Below are 19,619 nucleotides of genomic sequence, written 5' to 3'. Positions count from 1 at the left end.
AAAAAAAAATCAAAGTTACCAAGATTTGTATTCTCAGAGGACCAAAGAATCTTTCCTAATTTTCTTGATCTTTTCTCCTCCTATGGACCTCATCTACTACAGGCTCTGTCTTCCTCTTACCAATTAAATGTGGAATCCACCTAATACTGCTAACTGTCTAGGATTATTTTCTTTGCTTATTTCCTAAGTGAACTCGCTCTCACTGCTTCAACTATCACCTTTTTTTGGTGACTCTGAAATCCTCATCTCTGGCCTAGACACCTCTGTACTATGGTGCTAGATTCCCAACTGCCTTAGAGGTATACATTACTTCAGGCATACTGTCAGGAATGTCAAAGGACATGAGCTTTAGGTAGAATATAACATTGTCCTCACTTAAGTAGGAAAAAACCTTAAATAAAATCTAACTCAAAATAGGAAGTCTTTAGTAGTACACAGACTCACATAATTCTATATATTGCCTGAGGAATCACTTTCTTCCATTACAGAAATTAGACCTATGATAGTAGGGAATTCCAATCTCTGAATTATGACTATGTGTTCTAATTAACAATATACTCACGCCTTAACTATCAGTTTCACTTCAACCACTGAATTATTCCCAATATTGTAGTAGAGCTTTATTACTTTCAAATTGAATTTTATCACTTGGGGGGAAAATACAAGAAATTATATGAGTTTTTCAAATTAAGTTTCTGAACTAGCATAGTTTATTTTTAGAAGAAAAATCTCTCTCAGTTTTTTTCTTTGCCATTGGCTTCCAAATAACATATCAGTTTCTCCAACCATTTTTCTTCATACTCACTAATCAATTCATTATTATTTTAAAGACTTTTCAAAGCACATTTATTACTTCTTTAAAGATCCTTAGTTATCTGATAATGAGATGAAAACCTGGAATTTAGGACAGGCATCAGATAAAAGTTGGGTAGAACTTATTATCCATTTTAAGCGAACCATATATTTTTAGAATTTCACTAAGCAAACATAAAAAAGAAAGGAAATTCTAAGAGAAAACCATGTGGTTATTATGGCTTTAGAGATAGGTTAAGCCTCCCAGGGTAGTATGAGGTCCCTGGGTGTTGGATGGCACTAAGATGATTCTCAGAGTCAGTGCTCTTCAATACAAACCAGTTACTAACGAAACATGTATTGTCCCAGTCCTAGGTTGTCTTTTAAGATGAATAATTACTACACATATATCAAGTAAATTTCACTGCTGTTTCTTTCTCACATATTTTTTCTTCAAATTAAGAGTATAAATGAAATATATTTAGGATAGGTCTCAAGAAGATATGTCTGGCTGTCCCCAGTGTTCATAAAAGGCACAAAGTATGCTCAAAGTATCAACAAATCTTGTCATCATTCCTTTCAAAATAAATCCAAAATCTGACCACTTCTCTCCCTCTCTTCTGCCTCAATAATCTCTTACCAGGATTATTTCAAGAGCCTATTAAATAGTCTTCCTGATTCCATCCTTGCCCCACTACAGCCCACACAGGAGCTCCAGCTATCACTATAAAACACTTGAGTCAGATCAAGTCCCTCCTCTGCTCAAAACCCTCTCTTAGCTTCCCATATCACTTGAAATAAGAGTCAAGTTCTTACAATGGTTTAGACGACCCTTTACCGCCTGGCCCCCGTACACCTCAATCATTCTCCCTTCCCTTACTACATTCAGCCCCAATGTTTTCCTTGCTATTCCCTGAACACACCAAGCATACTTTCACTTCAGGTCCTGTGATTTGCTGCTTTCTCAGCCTAAAAGATTCTCCTTCCACATACCCACAGGACTTGCTCCCCTGCTTCTTTCCAGATTCTGCTTAGTGAGGTCTTCCTTGACAAACGAACAATGACTGGTACACATTCTCTGCTTCCCAGCCTTCTCTCCTACCTTTAACCTGCTTTGTTTTTCTGCAATGTGCTTATGGCTGCTTGACATACTGTATGTATGTCTGTTTGCTTGTTTATTGTTTGCATTACCTAACTAGAAAGTTAGCTCCAAGAAAACAGAGACTGTTTTGCTCCTTGCTCATTCCCCAGCAACAGAACACAGAATGGTAGATTAGCAATGAACATGAATAAATATTCACGAATGAATTAATGCACCTTATGGTAATTTCTTATCCCAAATGAGATGCAGGCTATTCTTCCTTCAAAATGTATACCACTGTATTTCTACTTTTCTTAAGATAATTCATATTCTTTAACATATTAAGAATCATTTTGTACTTACCTTAGCATCTGCAAATATCAAGACCACGTATTATTTCTTTTGTATCTTTCCTATAATAGGTAGTCAATGTTTGTTCATCTGAATTTGAAGACATATTTAAAGATAGTTTTATAATACATCTGTATCTGTTGTGTTATCCCTTAGCAAATAAGTCCAAAACCAATTCTTAAATTGGTAAAGAATATTCTGCTTTTATAACCAACCAGCAAATTTAATGCCAGTGAGACAGAAGGGAGCATGTAGCCTGGCTTAAAGATGTCTGACATTCATTTTGTACCTATGTGGAAAGCACAGAAAACATTCCGACTGATGTTAAATCAAATGGTTTTTAGAAGATAGTGAATACTAGTTGGGAGAAAGCTGCTTCAACTTGATACATTAATGAATTCTACAAAAATAAAAGAGAAAAAGGAGAGCACATGGCACATGCTTGATTCTCTCTTAAAAGAAATAACCAGAAAGCAAACTAATAATGAAGGATTTTTTTTTTTCCCTAAGAAAACAAATTCCAGTGTCACTACTGGAATTAAGACCCAGTTGACCCAAAATTTTTGTACAACTCATTAACTGGTGTGTTTAATGATAAGCTTAAATCACTAAGAAAAGATTATGATCAGTATGATGAAAAATACACCTTGAGTTTTAGACTTTCACCAAATTTTTTAAAATTAAAAAGTACGAACCTAGGGGCTTCCCTGGTGGCGCAGCGGTTGAGAGTCCGCCTGCCAATGCAGGGGACACGGGTTTGTGCCCCGGTCCGGGAAGATCCCACATGCCGCGGAGCGGCTGGGCCCGTGAGCCATGGCCGCTGAGCCTGAGTGTCCGGAGCCTGTGCTCCGCAATGGGAGAGGCCACAACAGTGAGAGGCCCGCGTACTGCCAAAAAAAAAAAAAAAAAAAAAAAAAAAAAAAAGTATGAACCTAAAAAGAGTAAAGCTTCACCATCAAGAAAAGTCAACTAGGGGAGAGGGGGAAGATGGCGGAAGAGTAAGACGCGGAGATCACCTGCCTCCCCACAGATACACCAGAAATACATCTACACGTGGAACAACTCCTACAGAACACCTACTGAACGCCGGCAGAAGACCTCAGACCTCCCAAAAGGCAAGAAATCCCCCACGTACCTGGGTAGGGCAAAAGGAAAAAGAATAAACAGAGACAAAAGGATAGGGACGGGACCTGCACCAGTGGGAGGGAGTTGTGAAGGAGAAAAGGTTTCCACCCACTAGGAAGCCCCTTCGCGGGCGAAGATTGCTGGTGGCGGAGGGGGAAGCTTCAGAGCCGCGGCGGAGAGCACAGCAACAGGGGTGCTGAGGGCAAAGCGGAGAGATTCCCGCACAGAGGATCGGTGCCGACCGGCATTCACCAGCCCGAGAGGCTTGTCTGCTCACCTGTCAGGGCGGGCGGGGCTGGGAGCTGAGGCTCGGGCTTCGGTCGGAGCGCAGGGAGAGGACTGGGGTTGGCGGCGAGAACACAGCCTGCAGGGGGTTAGTGCACCACGGCTAGCCGGGAGGGAGTCCGGGGAAAAGTCTGGACCTGCCGAAAAGGCAAGAGACTTTTTCTTCCCTCTTTGTTTCCTGGTGTGAGAGGAGAGGGGATTAAAAGCGCTGCTTAAAGGAGCTCCAGAGACGGGCGCGAGCCGCGGCTAAAAGCGCACACCTCAGAGACGGGCATGAGACGCTAAGGCTGCTGCTGCCGCCACCAAGAAGCCTGTGTGCGAACACAGGTCACTATGCACCGCTCCCCTCCCGGGAGCGTGTTCAGCCCGCCACTGCCAGGGTCCCGTGATCCAGGGACAAGTTCCCCAGGAGAACGCACAGCGCGCCTCCGGCTGGTGCAACGTCATGCTGGCCTCTGCAGCCACAGGCTCGCCCTGCATCCATACCCCTCCCTCCCCCCAGCCTGAGCGAGCCAGAGCCCCCGTATAGGCTGCTCCTTTAACGCCCTCCTGTCTGAGCGAAGAACAGACGCCCTCTGGCAACCTACACCCAGAGGCGGGGCCAAATCCAAAGCTGAACCCCGGGAGCTGTGAGAACAAAGAAGAGAAAGGGAAATCTCTCCCAGCAGCCTCAGGAGCAGCGGATTAAAGCTCCACAATCAACTTGATGTACCCTGCATCGGTGGAATACCTGAATAGACAACGAATCATCCCAAACTGAGGAGGTGAGGTGGACTTTGAGAGCAAGATATATTATTTTTTCCCCTTTTCCTCTTTTTGTGAGTGTGTATGTGTATGCTTCTGTGTGAGATTTTGTCTGTAGAGCTTTGCTTTCACCATTTGTCCTACTGTTCTGTCCGTCCACTTTTTTTGTTTCTTTTTCTTTTCTTCTTAAAAAATTTTTTTTCTTAATAATTATTTTTTATTTTAATAACCTTCTTTTATTTTACTTTATCCTTTCTTTCTTCCTTCCTTCCTTTCTTTCTTTTTCTTTCTTTCTCTCTTTCTTCCTTCCTTCCTTCCTTTTTCTTTCTTCCCTCCTTCCTTTTTCTTTCTTTCTTTCTTCCTTTCTTCCTTCCTTCCTCCCTCCTTTCTTTCCTCCTTCCTTCCTTCCTCTTTCTTTCTTTCTTTCTTCCTTCCTTCCTCTTTCTTTCTCTCTTCCTTCCTCCCTCCCTTCTTTCCTCCTTCCTTCCTTCCTCTTTCTTTCTTTCTTCCTTCCTTCCTCTTTCTTTCTTTCTCTCTTCCTTCCTCCCTCCCTCCCTCTATCTCTTCCTTCCTCCCTCCCTTCCTTCCTTTCTTTCTTTCTTTCTTTCTTCCTTCCTTCTTTCCTTCCTTTCTTCTTTTTCTCCCTTTTCTTCTGAGCCATGTGGATGAATTGCTCTTGGTGCTGCAGCCAGGAGTCAGTGCTGTGCTTCTGAGGTGAGAGAGCCAACTTCAGGACACTGGTCCACAAGAGACCTCCCAGCTGCACATAATATCAAATGTTGAGATCTCCATCTCAACACCAACACCCAGCTTCACTCAACACCAGCAAGCTACAGTGCTGGACACCCTATTCCAAACAACTGGTAAGACAGGAACACAACCCCACCCATTAGCAGAGAGGCTGCCTAAAATCATAATAAGGCCACAGACACCACAAAACACACCACCAGACGTGGACCTGCCCACCAGAAAGACAAGATTCAGCCTCATCCACCAGAACACAGGCACTAGTCCCCTCCACCAGGAAGCCTACACAACCCACTGAACCAACTTTAGCCACTGGGGACAGACACCAAAAACAACGGGAACTACGAACCTGCAGCCTGCAGAAAGGATTTTTGCAGTAAGATAAGCAAAATGAGAAGACAGAAAAACACACAGCAGATGAAGGAGCAAGATAAAAACCCAACAGACCTAACAAATGAAGAGAAAATAGGCAGTCTACATGAAAAAGAATTCAGAATAATGATAGTAAAGATGATCCAAAATCTTGGAAATAGTATAGACAAAATGCAAGAAACATTTAACAAGGACCTACAAGAACTAAAGAGGAAAGAAGCAATGATGAACAACACAATAAATGAAATTAAAAATACTCTAGAAGGGATCAATAGCAGAACAACTGAGGCAGAAGAACGGACAAGTGACCTGGAAGATAAAATACTGGAAATAACTACTGCAGAGCAGAATAAAGAAAAAAGAATGAAAAGAACTGAGGACAGTCTCAGAGACCTCTGGGACAACATAAAACTCACCAACATTCAAGTTATAGGGGTCCCAGAAGAAGAAGAGAAAAAGAAAGGGACTGAGAAAATATTTGAAGAGATTACAGTTGAAAACTTCCCTAATATGGGAAAGGAAATAGTTACTCAAGTCCAGGAAGCACAGAGAGTCCCATACAGGATAAATCCAAGGAGAAACACACCAGGACACATATTAATCAAACTATCAAAAATTAAATACAAAGAAAACATACTAAAAGCAGCAAGGGAAAAACAAGAATTCACACACAAGGGAATCCCCATAAGGTTAACAGCTGATCTTTCAGCAGAAACTCTGCAAGCCAGAAGGGAGTGGCAGGACATATTTAAAGTGATGAAGGAGAAAAACCTACACCCAAGATTACTCTACCAAGCAAGGATCTCATTCAGATTTGATGGAGAAATTAAAACCCTTACAGACAAACAAAAGCTGAGAGAGTTCAGCACCACCAAACCAGCTTTAAAACAAATGCTAAAGGAACTTCTCTAGGCAAGAAACACAAGAGAAGGAAAAGACCTACAATAACAAACCCAAAACAATTAAGAAAATGGAAATAGGAACATACATATCGATAATTACCTTAAATGTAAATGGATTAAATGCTCCCACCAAAAGACACAGATTGACTGAATGGATACAAAAACAAGACCCATATATATACTGTCTACAAGAGACCCACTTCAGACCTAGAGACACATACAGACTGAAAGTGAGGGGATGGAAAATGATATTCCATGCAAATGGAAATCAGAAGAAAGCTGGAGTAGCAATTCTCATATCAGACAAAATAGACTTTAAAATAAAGACTATTTCAAGAGACAAAGAAGGACACTACATAATGATCAAGGGATCAATCCAAGAAGAAGATATAACAATTGTAAATATTTACACACCCAACACAGGAGCACCTCAATACATAAGGCAAAAACTAACAGCCATAAAAGGGGAAATCTACAGTAACATATTCACAGTAGGGGACTTTAACACCCCACTTTCACCAATGGACAGATCATCCAAAATGAAAATAAATAAGGAAACACAAGCTTTAAATGATACATTAAACAAGATGGACTTAATTGATATTTATAGGACATTCCATCCAAAAACAACAGAATACACATTTTTCTCAAGGGCTCATGGGACATTCTCCAGGATAGATCATATCTTGGGTCACAAATCAAGCCTTGGTAAATTTAAGAAAATCGAAATTGTATCAAGTATCTTTTCCGACCACAACACTATGAAACTAGATATCAATTACAGGAAAAGATCTGTAAAAAATACAAAGATATGGAGGCTAAACAAAACACTACTTAATAACGAACTGATCACTGTAGAAATCAAAGAGGAAATCAAAAAATAGCTAGAAACAAATGAAAATGGAGACACGACGACCCAAAACCTATGGGATGCAGCAAAAGCAGTTTTAAGAAGGAAGTTTATAGCAATACAATCCTACCTTAAGAAACAGGAAATATCTCAAATATTGCACCTAAAGCAATTAGAGAAAGAAGACCAAAAAAACCACCAAAGTTAGCAGAAGGAAAGAAATCATAAAGATCAGATCAGAAATAAATGAAAAAGAAATGAAGGAAACGATAGCAAAGATCAATCAAACTAAAAGCTGGTTCTTTGAGAAGATAAACAAAATTAACAATCCATTAGCCTGACTCATCAAGAAAAAAAAGGAGAAGACTCAAATCAATAGAATTAGAAATGAAAAAGGAGAAGTGACAACTTTCACTGCAGAAATACAAAAGATCATGAGAGATTACTACAAGCAACTCTATACCAATAAAAATGGACAACCTGGAAGAAATGGACAAATTCTTAGAAATGCACAACCTGCCAAGACTGAATCAGGAAGAAATAGAAAATATGAACAGACCAATCTAAGTACTGAAATTGAGACTGTGATTAAAAATCTTCCAACAAACAAAAGCCCAGGACCAGATGGCTTCACAGGCGAATTCTATCAAACATTTAGAGAAGAGTTAACACCTATACTTCTCAAACTCTTCCAAAATATAGCAGAGGGAGGAACACTCGCTCCCAAGCTCATTCTACAAGGCCATCATCACCCTGATACCAAAACAAGACAAAGATGTCACAAAGAAAGAAAACTACAGGCCAATATCACTGATGAACGTAGATGCGAAAATCCTCAACAAAATACTTGCAAACAGAATCCAACAGCACATTAAAAGGATCATACACTATGATCAAGTGGGGTTTATTCCAGGAATACAAGGATTCTTCAATATATGCAAATCAGTCAACGTGATACACCATATTAACAAATTGAAGGAGAAAAACCCTATGATCATCTCAATAGATGCAGAGAAACCTTTCGACAAAATTCAACACCTATTTATGATAAAAACCCTGCAGAAAGTAGGCAGGCCACATATGACAAACCCACAGCCAACATCGTCCTCAATGGTGAAAAACTGAAATGATTTCCACTCAGATCAGGAACAAGACAAGGTTGCCCACTCTCACCACTCTTATTCAACATAGTTTTGGAAGTTTCAGCTACAGAAATCAGAGAAGAAAAAGAAATAAAGGGAATCCAAATCAGAAAAGAAGAAGTAAAGCTGTCACTGTTTGCAGATGACATGATACTATACATAGAGAATCCCAAAGATGCTACCAGAAAACTATTAGAGCTAATCAATGAATTTGGTAAAGTAGCAGGATACAAAATTAATGCACAGAGATCTCTGGCATTCCTATACACTAATGATAAAAAATCTGAAAATGAAATTAAGAAAACACTCCATTTACCATTGCAACAAAAAGAATAAAATATCTAGGAATAAACCTACCTAAGGAGACAAAAGACCTGTATGCAGAAAATTATAAGACACTGATGAAAGAAATTAAAGATGATACAAATAATGGAGAGATATACGACGTTCTTGGATTGGAAGAATCAACATTGTGAAAATGACTCTACTACGCAAAGCAATCTACAGATTCAATGCAATCCCTATCAAACTACCACTGGCATTTTTCACAGAACTAGCACACAAAATTCACAATTTGTATGGAAACACAAAAGACCCCGAATAGCCAAAGCAATCTTGAGAAAGAAACACGGAGCTGGAGGAATCAGGATCCCTGACTTCAGACTCTACTACAAAGCTACAGTGATCAAGACAGTATGATACTAGCACAAAAACAGAAATATAGATCAATGGAACAGGATAGAAAGCCCAGAGATAAACCCACGCACATATGGTCACCTTATCTTTGATAAAGGAGGCAAGAATATACAGTGGAGAAGACAGCCTCTTCAATAAGTGGTGCTGGGAAAACTGAACAGGTACATGTAAAAGTATGAGATTAGAACACTCCCTAACACCATACACAAAAATAAGCTCAAAATGGACTAAAGTTCTAAATGTAAGGCCAGAAACAATCAAACTCTTAGAGGAAAACATAGGCAGAACACTCTATGACATAAATCACAGCAAGATCCTTTTTGACCCACCTCCTAGAGAAATGGAAATAAAAATAAAAATAAACAAATGGGACCTAATGAAGCTTCAAAGCTTTTGCACAGCAAAGGAAACCATAAACAAGACCAAAAGACAACCCTCAGAATGGGAGAAAATATTTGCAAATGAAGCAACTGACAAAGGATTAATCTCCAAAATTTACAAGCAGCTCATGCAGCTGAATAACAAAAAAACAAACAACCCAATCCAAAAATGGGCCGAAGACCTAAACAGACATTTCTCCAAAGAAGATATACAGATTGCCAACAAACACATGAAAGAATGCACAACATCATTAATCATTAGAGAAATGTAAATCAAAACTACAATGAGGTATCATCTCTTACCAGTCAGAAGGGCCATCGTGAAAAAGTCTAGAAACAATAAATGCTGGAGAGGGTGTGGAGAAAAGGGAACACTCTTGCACTGCTGTTGGGAATGTAAATTGATACAGCCACTATGGAAATCAGTATGGAGGTTCCTTAAAAAACTACAAATAGAACTACCATGTGACCCAGCAATCCCACTATTGGGCATATATCCTGAGAAAACCATAATTCAAAAAGAGTCATAAACCAAAATGTTCATTGCAGCTCTATTTACAATAGCCAGGAGATGGAAGCAACCTAAGTGTCCATCATCGGATGAATGGATAAAGAAGATGTGGCACATATATATAATGGAATATTACTCAGCCATGAAAAGAAACGAAATTGAGTTGTTTGTAGTGAGGTGGATGGACCTAGAGTCTGTCATACAGAGTGAAGTAAGTCAGAAAGAGAAAAACAAATACCGTATGCTAACACGTATATATGGAATCTAAGGAAAAAAAAAATGGTCATGAAGAACCTAGGGGTAAGATGGGACTAAAGACACAGACCTACTAGAGAATGGACTTGAGGATATAGGGAGGGGGAAGGGTAAGCTGTGACAAAGTGAGAGAGTGGCATGGACATATATACACTACCAAACATAAGGTAGATAGCTAGTGGGAAGCAGCCGCATAGCACAGGGAGATCAGCTCGGTGCTTTGTGACCGCCTGGAGGGGTGGGATAGGGAGAGTGGGAGGGAGGGAGACGCAAGAGGGAAGAGATATGGGAACATATGTATATGTATAACTGTTTCACTTTATTATAAAGCAGAAACTAGGGCTTCCCTGGTAGCGCAGCGGTTGAGAGTCCGCCTGCTGGAAGTCGTGTCCCGGTCTGGGAAGATCACACATGCCACGGAACGGCTGGGCCCGTGAGCCATGGCCGCTGAGCCTGCACGTCCGCAGCCTGTGCTCCGCAACGGGAGAGGCCGCAACAGTGAGAGGCCCATGTACCGCAAAAAAAAAAAAAGCAGAAACTAACACACCATTGTAAAGGAATATACTCCAATAAAGATGTAAAAAAAAAAGAAAAGAAAAGTCAACTATACACACTAATTTATTCACTAAGACTTGCAGACTAGCAGGATTTTACTTTTCAGTCAAATCCTTTGAAAACTGATGGTAATCAAAATAGGTGGTTATTTATTCTATGTTTTTAGCAGAATTAGCAGAAAGCAAACTAATACAAAGGATTTCTTTTCTAGTGCTCTTTTTCTAAGCACAAGAAATAAACTATTAAAAATAAATGATACAATAAAAATAATGTCTTGCCTTACGCAGTGTTAGCTTACCTGAGGTATGAGTCTATCCAAGTGCTCAGCTCGATTTCCATGAGAAGGGTGTGTAGATAACCATTCTGGCAACTTGGGAAGACCATGGAGGCTTTCTGCAAATTCCATCTGTTGCCAAAACACTGAACTGGCTCTGACGTCCACACAAGCCTAAAATCAAAATTAATAAAAGCACAAAGTAAGTTTTGTTATGAGGACATTATTTTAAATTTACCTTTATGTCATTACATGTTTTAAAATTAAAAATATTTTCCATTATCATTTTAATAAAAGTAGAATATGCTCATTGCTTTAAAAAAAACTCAAAAAAAAACTTCATATAAAGATTTTGAAATCTAATCTGCTACTAAACTGTACTAAAGAAACTTTACTCTTCATCTATACCACTAGAATAATTAGGAAAAGACCTCAAATAAAGAAAGACAGTTTTGCCCATTTTTGAATCAGGATTTTGTTGTTGTTGAGTTTTAGAAGTTCTCTATATATTCAGATATTAATCCCTTATCAGATATATGATTTGCAAATATTTCCTCCCATTCTGTGAGTTGTCTCTTTTTACTCTGTGGATGGTGTCTTTTGATGCAAATTTTTTTCTTTTTTCATGAAGTCCAATTTGTCCATTTTTTCTTCGGTCAACTGCACCTTAGGAGTCACAGCTAAGAAATCATTACCAAAACCAATGTTGTGAAGCTTCTGCCCTATGCTTTTCTCTAACAGCCTTATTGTTTTGGGTCTTACACTCAGGTCCTTAAAAAATTTTGAGTTATTTTCTGTATATGGTGTTATGTAAGGGTCCATATTCTCTCTTTTGTATGTGGATATCCTGCTTTCCCAAGCACTATTTCCTGAAAAGATTGTCCTTTACCCATTTTCCACCCTCGACAAAAAAATGATTTGACCATATGTGTGAGGGTTTATTTCTGGGCTACCTATTCTATTCTATTAGTCTATATGCCTTTCATGCTAATACCACATTGTTTTGATTACTACAAATTTGTAGTTAGTTTTGAAATCAGGACGTGTGAGCCTTCTAAGTTTTGTTCTTTGAAAAAGATTGTTTTGGCTATTCAGGTCCCTTAAGATTGCATATGAACTTTAGGATGGGTTTTGCTATTTCTGCAAAAAAGAAGTCATTGGAATTTTGATAGGGATTACATTGAATTTGTAGATTGTTTTGGGCACTGACATTTTAACAATATTAAGTTTACAATCCATAAACACAGGATGTTTTTCCATTCATTTATGTCTTCTGTAAGTTGTTTCAGAAATGTTTTGTAGTTTTCACCATACGAGCCTGTCACCTCGTTGGTTAATTCCCAAGTCTTTTATTCTTGTGGACGCTACTGTAAATGGAATTATTTTTGTTGTTTCCTTTTCAGATTGTTCACTGTTCATGTATAGAAATACAACTGATTTTTGTGTGCTGACTTTATATTCCGCTACTTTGCTAAATTTGTTTATTAGTTTAAACAACTTTTTTGGTAGAGTCTTTAGGATTTTCTACATACATGATCATATCATCTCCAAAGAGAGATAATTTTACTTCTTCTTTTAAAATTTGGATGCTTTTTATTTCTTTTTCTTGCTGACTAGAAACTTCCAGTACTTTGTTGAATAGAAGTGAAAGTGCGCATCCTTGCCTTGTTCACTATCTTAAAGGAAAAGCTTTCAGTCTTTGCTGCTGTGGGCTTTTCATATATGGTTTTTATTGCAGTGATGGAGTTTTCTTCTTACCTCTATTTTGTTGCATGTTCCTTACCATGAAAGGGTGTTGAATTTTGCCAAATGCTTTTTCTGTATCAATTAAGATAATCATGTGGCTTTCTTCCTTCATTCTGTTGATACAGCATATCACCTTAATTTTTATATGTTGAACCATTCTTGCATTCCAGGGATAAATCTCATTTGGCCATGGTGTATAATCCTTTCAATAGGCTGCTGAATTATATTTGCTAGTATTCTGTTGAGAGTTTTTACATCAATGTTCTTAAGGGATATTGGTCAGTAGCTTTCTTTTCTTGTAGTGTCTTTGTCTGGATCTGGTATTAGAATTATACTGGTTTCACAGAATGAGTTAGGAAGTGTTCCCTCCTCTTCAGTCTTATGGGAAAGTTTGAGAAGGACTGGTATTAATTCTTCTTTAAATGCTTGGTGGAATTCACCGGTGATGCTGTCAGATCCAGGACTTTGCTCTGCTGGAAGATTTTGATTACTGATTCTCAATCTAATTACTAGTCACCCTTACTACTGCTTTTACTGTGTCCTATAACTTTTGGTATATTATGTTTTCATTTTCATTCATCTCTAGTATTTATTAACTTCCCTTGGGATTTCTTCTTTGAATTCATTGGTTGTTTAAAAGTATATTGTTTAGTGGAGGCTAAATAATATGCTACTAAACGACCAATGGATCACTGAAGAAATCAAAGAGGAAATAAAAAAATACCTGGAGACAAATGAAAATGAAAACACGATGATCCAAAACCTATGGGACACAGCAAAAGCAGCTCTAAAAGGGAAGTTTATAGTGATACACTCTTACCTCAGGAAACAAGAAAAGTCTCAAATAAACAACCTAACCTTACACCTAAAGAAACTAGAGAAAGAAGAATAAACAAAACCCAAAGTTAATGGAAAACTGATGAATTCATAAAAGTGCTAACAAAAGATCAAGATGAAAAAAATTAATTACATGGGATTGAGTGAACTGATGAGGATGATTGTAATTTTTGTGACTTTCTGTTTGGAAAAAAAAAAAGACTGCCAAACGTTAAATAAATAAATAAATTTGAATTCTTAAAAAAAAAAACAAAAACCCAAAGTTAGTAGAAGGGAAGAAATCATAAACATCAGAGCAGAAATAAATAAAATAGAGACTAAAAATAAAACATAGAAAAGATCAATGAAACTAAGAACTGGTTCTTTGAAAAGATAAACAAAATTGATAAACCTTTAGCCAGACTCATCAAGAAAAAAAAGTAGAGGATTCGAATCAATAAAATTACAAATGAAAAAGGAGAAATTTACAACTGACACCGCAGAAATACAAGGGATCATAAGAGACTAGTACAAGCAACTATATGCCAATAAAATGGACAACCTGGAAGAAATGAACAAATTCTTGGAAAGGTACAACTTTCCAAGACTGAACCAGGAAGAATTAGAAAATATAAACAGACCAATCACAAGTAATGAAATTGAAACTGTAATTAAAGATCTTCCAACAAACAAAAGTGCAGGACCAGATGGCTTCACAGGTGAATTCTATCAAACATTCACAGAAGAGCTAACACCTATCCTTCTCAAATTCTTCCAAAAAATTGCAGAGGGAGGAGCACTCCTAAGCTCATTCTACAAGGCCACCACACCCTGATACCAAAACCAAAGATATCAAAAAGAAAGAAAATTACAGATGAATATCACTGATGAACATAGACACAAAAATCCTCAACAGAATACTAGCAAACTGAACCCAACAATACATTAAAAGTATCATACACCATGATCAAGTGGGATTTATCCCAGGGATGCAAGGATTTTTCAATATCCACACATCAGTCAATGTGATACACCACATCAACAAATTGTGGAGAATAAAAACTATATGATCCCAACAGACACATGAAAGAATGCTCAACATCATTAATCATTAGAGAAATGCAAATCAAAACTACAATGAGATACCATCTCACACTGTTCAGAATGGCCATCATCAAAAAATCTACAAATAATAAATGCTGGAGACGGTGTGGAGAAAAGGGAACCCTCTTGCACTGTTGGTGGGAATGTAAATTAATACAGCCACTATGGAGAACAGTATGGAGGTTCCTTAAAAAACTAAAAATAGAACTACCATACGACCCAGCAATCCCACTACTGGGCATATACCCTGAGAAAACCATAATTCAAAAAGAGTCATGTACCAAAATGTTCATTGCAGCTCTATTTACAACAGCCAGGACATGGAAGCAACCGAAGTGTCCATCAACAGATGAATGGATAAAGAAGATGTGGCACACATATATAATGGAATATTACTCAGCCATAAAAAGGAACGAAGTTGGGTCATTTGTAGAGACATGGATGGATCTAGACACTGTCATAGAGAGTGAAGTTAGTCAGAAAAACAAATATCGTGCATTAACGCATAATATATGTGGAACCTAGAAAAATGGTACAGATGAACCGGTTTGCAGGGCAGAAATAGAGACACAGATGTAGAGAACAAACGTATGGACACCAAGGCGGGAAAGCACGGGGGATAGAGGGGGGTGGGGGGATGAATTGCGAGATTGGGATTGACATATATACATAAATATGTATAAAAGAGATAACTAATAAGAACCTGCTATATTAAAAATGAAATTAAAAAAAAAACAATAAGTGAAATAAACCAGTCACAGAAGGACAAATACTACACAATTCCACTTATATGAATGAGGTATTTAAAACAGTCAAACTCACAGAAGCAGAGGGTAGATGGTGGTTGCCAGGAGCTAGGGGTAAGGAGAAATGGGAAGTTGCTATTCAACAGGCATAAATTTTCAGTTATGCAAGATAAATAAATTCTACAGATCTGCTGTACAACATCATGGCTATAGTTAACAGTAATGTATTATATACTTAAAAATTTGTTAGGAGGGTAGAGCTCATGTTAAATGTTCTTACCACAATAAAAAAAGAAAAAGAAGTGATAATTATAGATCAAAATACAAATATTTTAAAAATAAATATTTAGCCCATCACAAGCATAACTCGTTTGCCTCAGTAAAAATTATGGTAAAGTAAGGAATTTGTGTTTATCAAGTGTCTGTAAGTACATAAAGATAGAAAGAATGAGACTTTCTAGACAACATTTCCTTTTTAAAAGAGAACTAGTAATGGCCACAGCTGTTCAAAGGAAACATAAAATATGTTTTAGTAAAATACATTGGTCCTGGAATACTTTTTGAGACATTATGCTGGGGTAATGGGAAGAGACTGGGTGTTAGAACCAGAAAGACTGGGTTCAAAATACCAGTTATTTATTTTATTTAAATAATAATCACTTACATGATACTATGTTACAGATATTAATTCATTATACTAACTCATTTAATCGTAACAACCTCATGCAGTAAATCCTATAATTATGCTCATTTTGTAGATCAAAGAAACCAAGGCCCACAGAGGTCAAATAATTTGCTAAGGTAACACAGCCAGTAAGTGACAGAGCTACAATTTGAACCCAAGGAGACCGATTCCAGAGTGTGTGAACTTGGGCCAATAATTTAGTCTGCAGGAGTCCCAAATTTATCTGTAAAAATGAAATTAAAGCAGTGGATCATTGGGATTAAATGTGGTAACTTTTGTAAAGTACCAAGCCCAGAATCTAGAACATAGTAGACACTATTTTTACTCTTCTTTTCCCCTGGTGAGCAACCACAGGCCTATGGTTATTGCAGGATCCTCAATACGATCATAAGTGATTATGTCATGAATTTACAACTAAAGAAGGATTTAGTTTATTTAGCCTATAATATCAATATGCAAGAATGTGCATTAGGGGATATATTAATTGACAAGTTGCTACTATTCAACTAAAAACTCATATTCATAAGAGTACAATAGTATAAGAGCTATTCTTATAATCTGAACACTTCCCAAGGTCAAAACAATATTAGAGAGAAATATATGATTAGACCTAGACCTAGTACACCCTACCTGTAGCCAAAATTTTCATTAGAAGTACAAAGAAGAAAAGTGTCTCTGAATTGTGCTCTCTCTATTCACCTAGACTCTCCAACCAAACTCACGCCAGCCATGACCCTCTCCAAGAGGTAAATTCTGACACTAGCAGTTCTGAATTTTTTTTGGAATGGCATTAACACCCTACACTTGTCCCAGTCATTCTGGCATTCTCTCCTCTATTCCATGTAGACATGTGGTAAATAAAATAGCCATCTGAAATAATACTACAAAGGACTGTGGGAGAAGGGTAACTGGACTCCTAGATGTAGAAGAATACTCTGAGGCTATTTTAAAATTAGACTCAAAGGAACTAAAACAGATAGAGAAATGGTCATCTTAGGGGCAATACTGCAGATGGCCAAAATTGTTCCTAGCAGGTTAAAGTATGATAAAAAGTTCCATTTCAGAAATAGAAGGGGAAAACTTTACTATATGTGAGCCCTTTGACAAGTTACTTGCTTTCTCTATCCCACAGTTTCATACGTAAAAACGAACCTATACTTCACAGGGTTGCCATGAAGATTAAAAGAGTTAGCACATTTAAAAGACTCAGAACATGTGCAGCACATGAAGAAATGATAACTATTATCATTGTTGTCAAAATCATCATCACTGTTATCAGCACTACTGTCATCACTGTCATCATCATCTACCAGGGAACTAGTTTATTTCAGTCTCTCACTTTAACAGGTTCATTTTCCCAATACTGCTGATAGATGACATTGCCTGGTAAAGCTCACTTTACTTAATAACCCACTTCTTGTCTAAACAATATTTTTCTAGTCAATAATTTAAAAAAGCTCTTTTCCAACTAAATGTGATATAGTCTTGGGATGGTTACAGCTAAACCATCCTCAATATATGCCAATCTCTCTTATTTAAAAAGAAAGAAAAAACTTTGACTTATCAAAACTATTTTATGTACCCTAACAAAGAGGAAAAATGAGACTGCCATTATTTTATAATTTTATAATTCATTTCATTTTAAAATTTTCTGCATCTTTTGATTTCCAACATCATCAACATAATTTTAATAAATTTCATGTATTTATTTTTTTTCTCTATCCTGAAGTTTTATCATAAGATTCAATACTAGTGCTGAAATCACAGCAACTAAAAAAATTAAACACAAAAGCTTGTCTCATTTCTCTAGGTGGAACAATTAGGTTCAAAATGAGATGTAATGCATAATATTTGCATTATGAAAGTTTACTTCATAACACACCTAGTAAGTGAAATGTTCTCATTTATTATTTTTTCTTTCTTAAATGAATCACTGAAAAAGAACCTAAGATATTAACCCAAATAGAACACAAAGATAGTTTGCTATGAAGAAGGCTCAGATTACTAACCTGGAAAACTCGGAGACCTGAATTCTAGCCCTGGCTTTTGCTACTAACTAGCTGTATGTTATCAGACAAATCACCGCAACTCTTTGGAACCTAATTTCCTAATCTGTAAAAGGAGAAGGTGGATCAGATGATCTCCAATTTTCCTTCCTGCTCTAAAAGTCTGTGATTCTATAACCTATTATTTTACAGAAAATTTAGAATTTTGAATTTTCTCTTATTCCTATGATGAAAGTAGATTTTGCTTATTACCTATTTCTCTCACTAGATGGTGCTACCTGCATAGTTATTCAGGTTACTTGAAGAAATAACCCAGCTATGTATCTCAAGAGGGGCACTTACAAGCTTTTGGGGCTAGACTCCTCTCTCTGCAGAGCTCTCCAGGCCACCATAGTATATTTAATATCCCTGCCCCCTCCATGCCCATTAAACACCAGTAATCCTACCTCCCAGTCACTGTGACAATCAATAACAATCATATACAGTGCCCTAAGAGGCACTAAGCGTAGGACCACTAAAAGAAAATTAGTTTTCTTTCTCATCTTTAAGAAACAGATATTCAAAATTATAGTTTTCTGTGAAATCAAATCAACAAAAGTCATTTCTGTAAATGACTGTAAAGTGTCAAATTCTCTTTACAGTGACAAATGAATACACACACAACAAAATCAAATACTTCACGGGACACCTTTTTGTCAGCTGATAACTGGACAGCTAGCTGTTATTCTGCACTTGGGACACCTCAGTCCTACCAGTTTTTATAACTATATTTTTCATTCTGATTATTTATGTAATGATAAAATATCTCATAAATGAAAATTTAAAACTACAACTATAAAAATGTAAAGATACAAAATAAACTCACAGCCAACAGCAGAGCAGATATAGAGTATCACTAGAGGAGGCAAGCTGTATATTTTGAAAGAGGCCTCAGAGTAACTTGATTTTAATGAATTTTCCATATTGTTTAGCTCTTGGCCTTAAAATCTCATAAACCAGTGGGACAGCACATGACCAATAGATCCATCTCTCAGGAACAGTTCCCCTTAATCAAGCTCACAAGATTGACATAAAATAAGAATGCCAACTTACTAGTTTACAGCAGTAACTATAACTGCCCAAACTACAAGGGCACAGGGCATTTGTGTCCTCAAGTCAGCATGTTCTCTCCCTCGTAGGCATGGTACAAAGGAAGCCAGACTATAATCAGAAGGTTGCCTAATAAGGATAGAATTAGGAATAAGAGAATTATGTGATCTGAATATTAAATGGCAAGAAGTCAAAAGAGTCTGATGCATCAGTGTCCAAAAACAGGACACAAGCCACAAATAAGAATCAAATTCAGGATGTTCAAATTAACCTTTGAGGTAAATGCGATCATTATTGCTATTTTTCAGAGTAGAAAATAGACTTGAAGAGGTTAAAGGATTTACCTACTCATGTCGAGGAGACAA

General features: G+C 37.4%; 1 protein-coding gene across 3 annotated transcripts in view; it reads right to left on the bottom strand.

Moving 5' to 3' along the window:
• OMA1 (OMA1 zinc metallopeptidase) overlaps positions 1–19,619 on the bottom strand; it is an 82,960-nt gene that overhangs the window by 16,190 nt on the left and 47,151 nt on the right. For all 3 annotated transcript variants that reach the window (XM_060142571.1, XM_060142569.1, XM_060142570.1), the window contains exon 8: positions 11,087–11,236. In XM_060142571.1, the coding sequence (XP_059998554.1) occupies positions 11,087–11,236 (150 nt within the window). The remainder of the gene's footprint in view (positions 1–11,086; positions 11,237–19,619) is intronic.

Source organism: Lagenorhynchus albirostris, chromosome 2 (assembly GCF_949774975.1).
Source record: "Lagenorhynchus albirostris chromosome 2, mLagAlb1.1, whole genome shotgun sequence".
NCBI classification, from domain to species: Eukaryota; Metazoa; Chordata; class Mammalia; order Artiodactyla; family Delphinidae; genus Lagenorhynchus; species Lagenorhynchus albirostris.
Note: the sequence above shows the minus strand (reverse complement) of the source record. Positions and strands in the feature narration are given on the sequence as shown.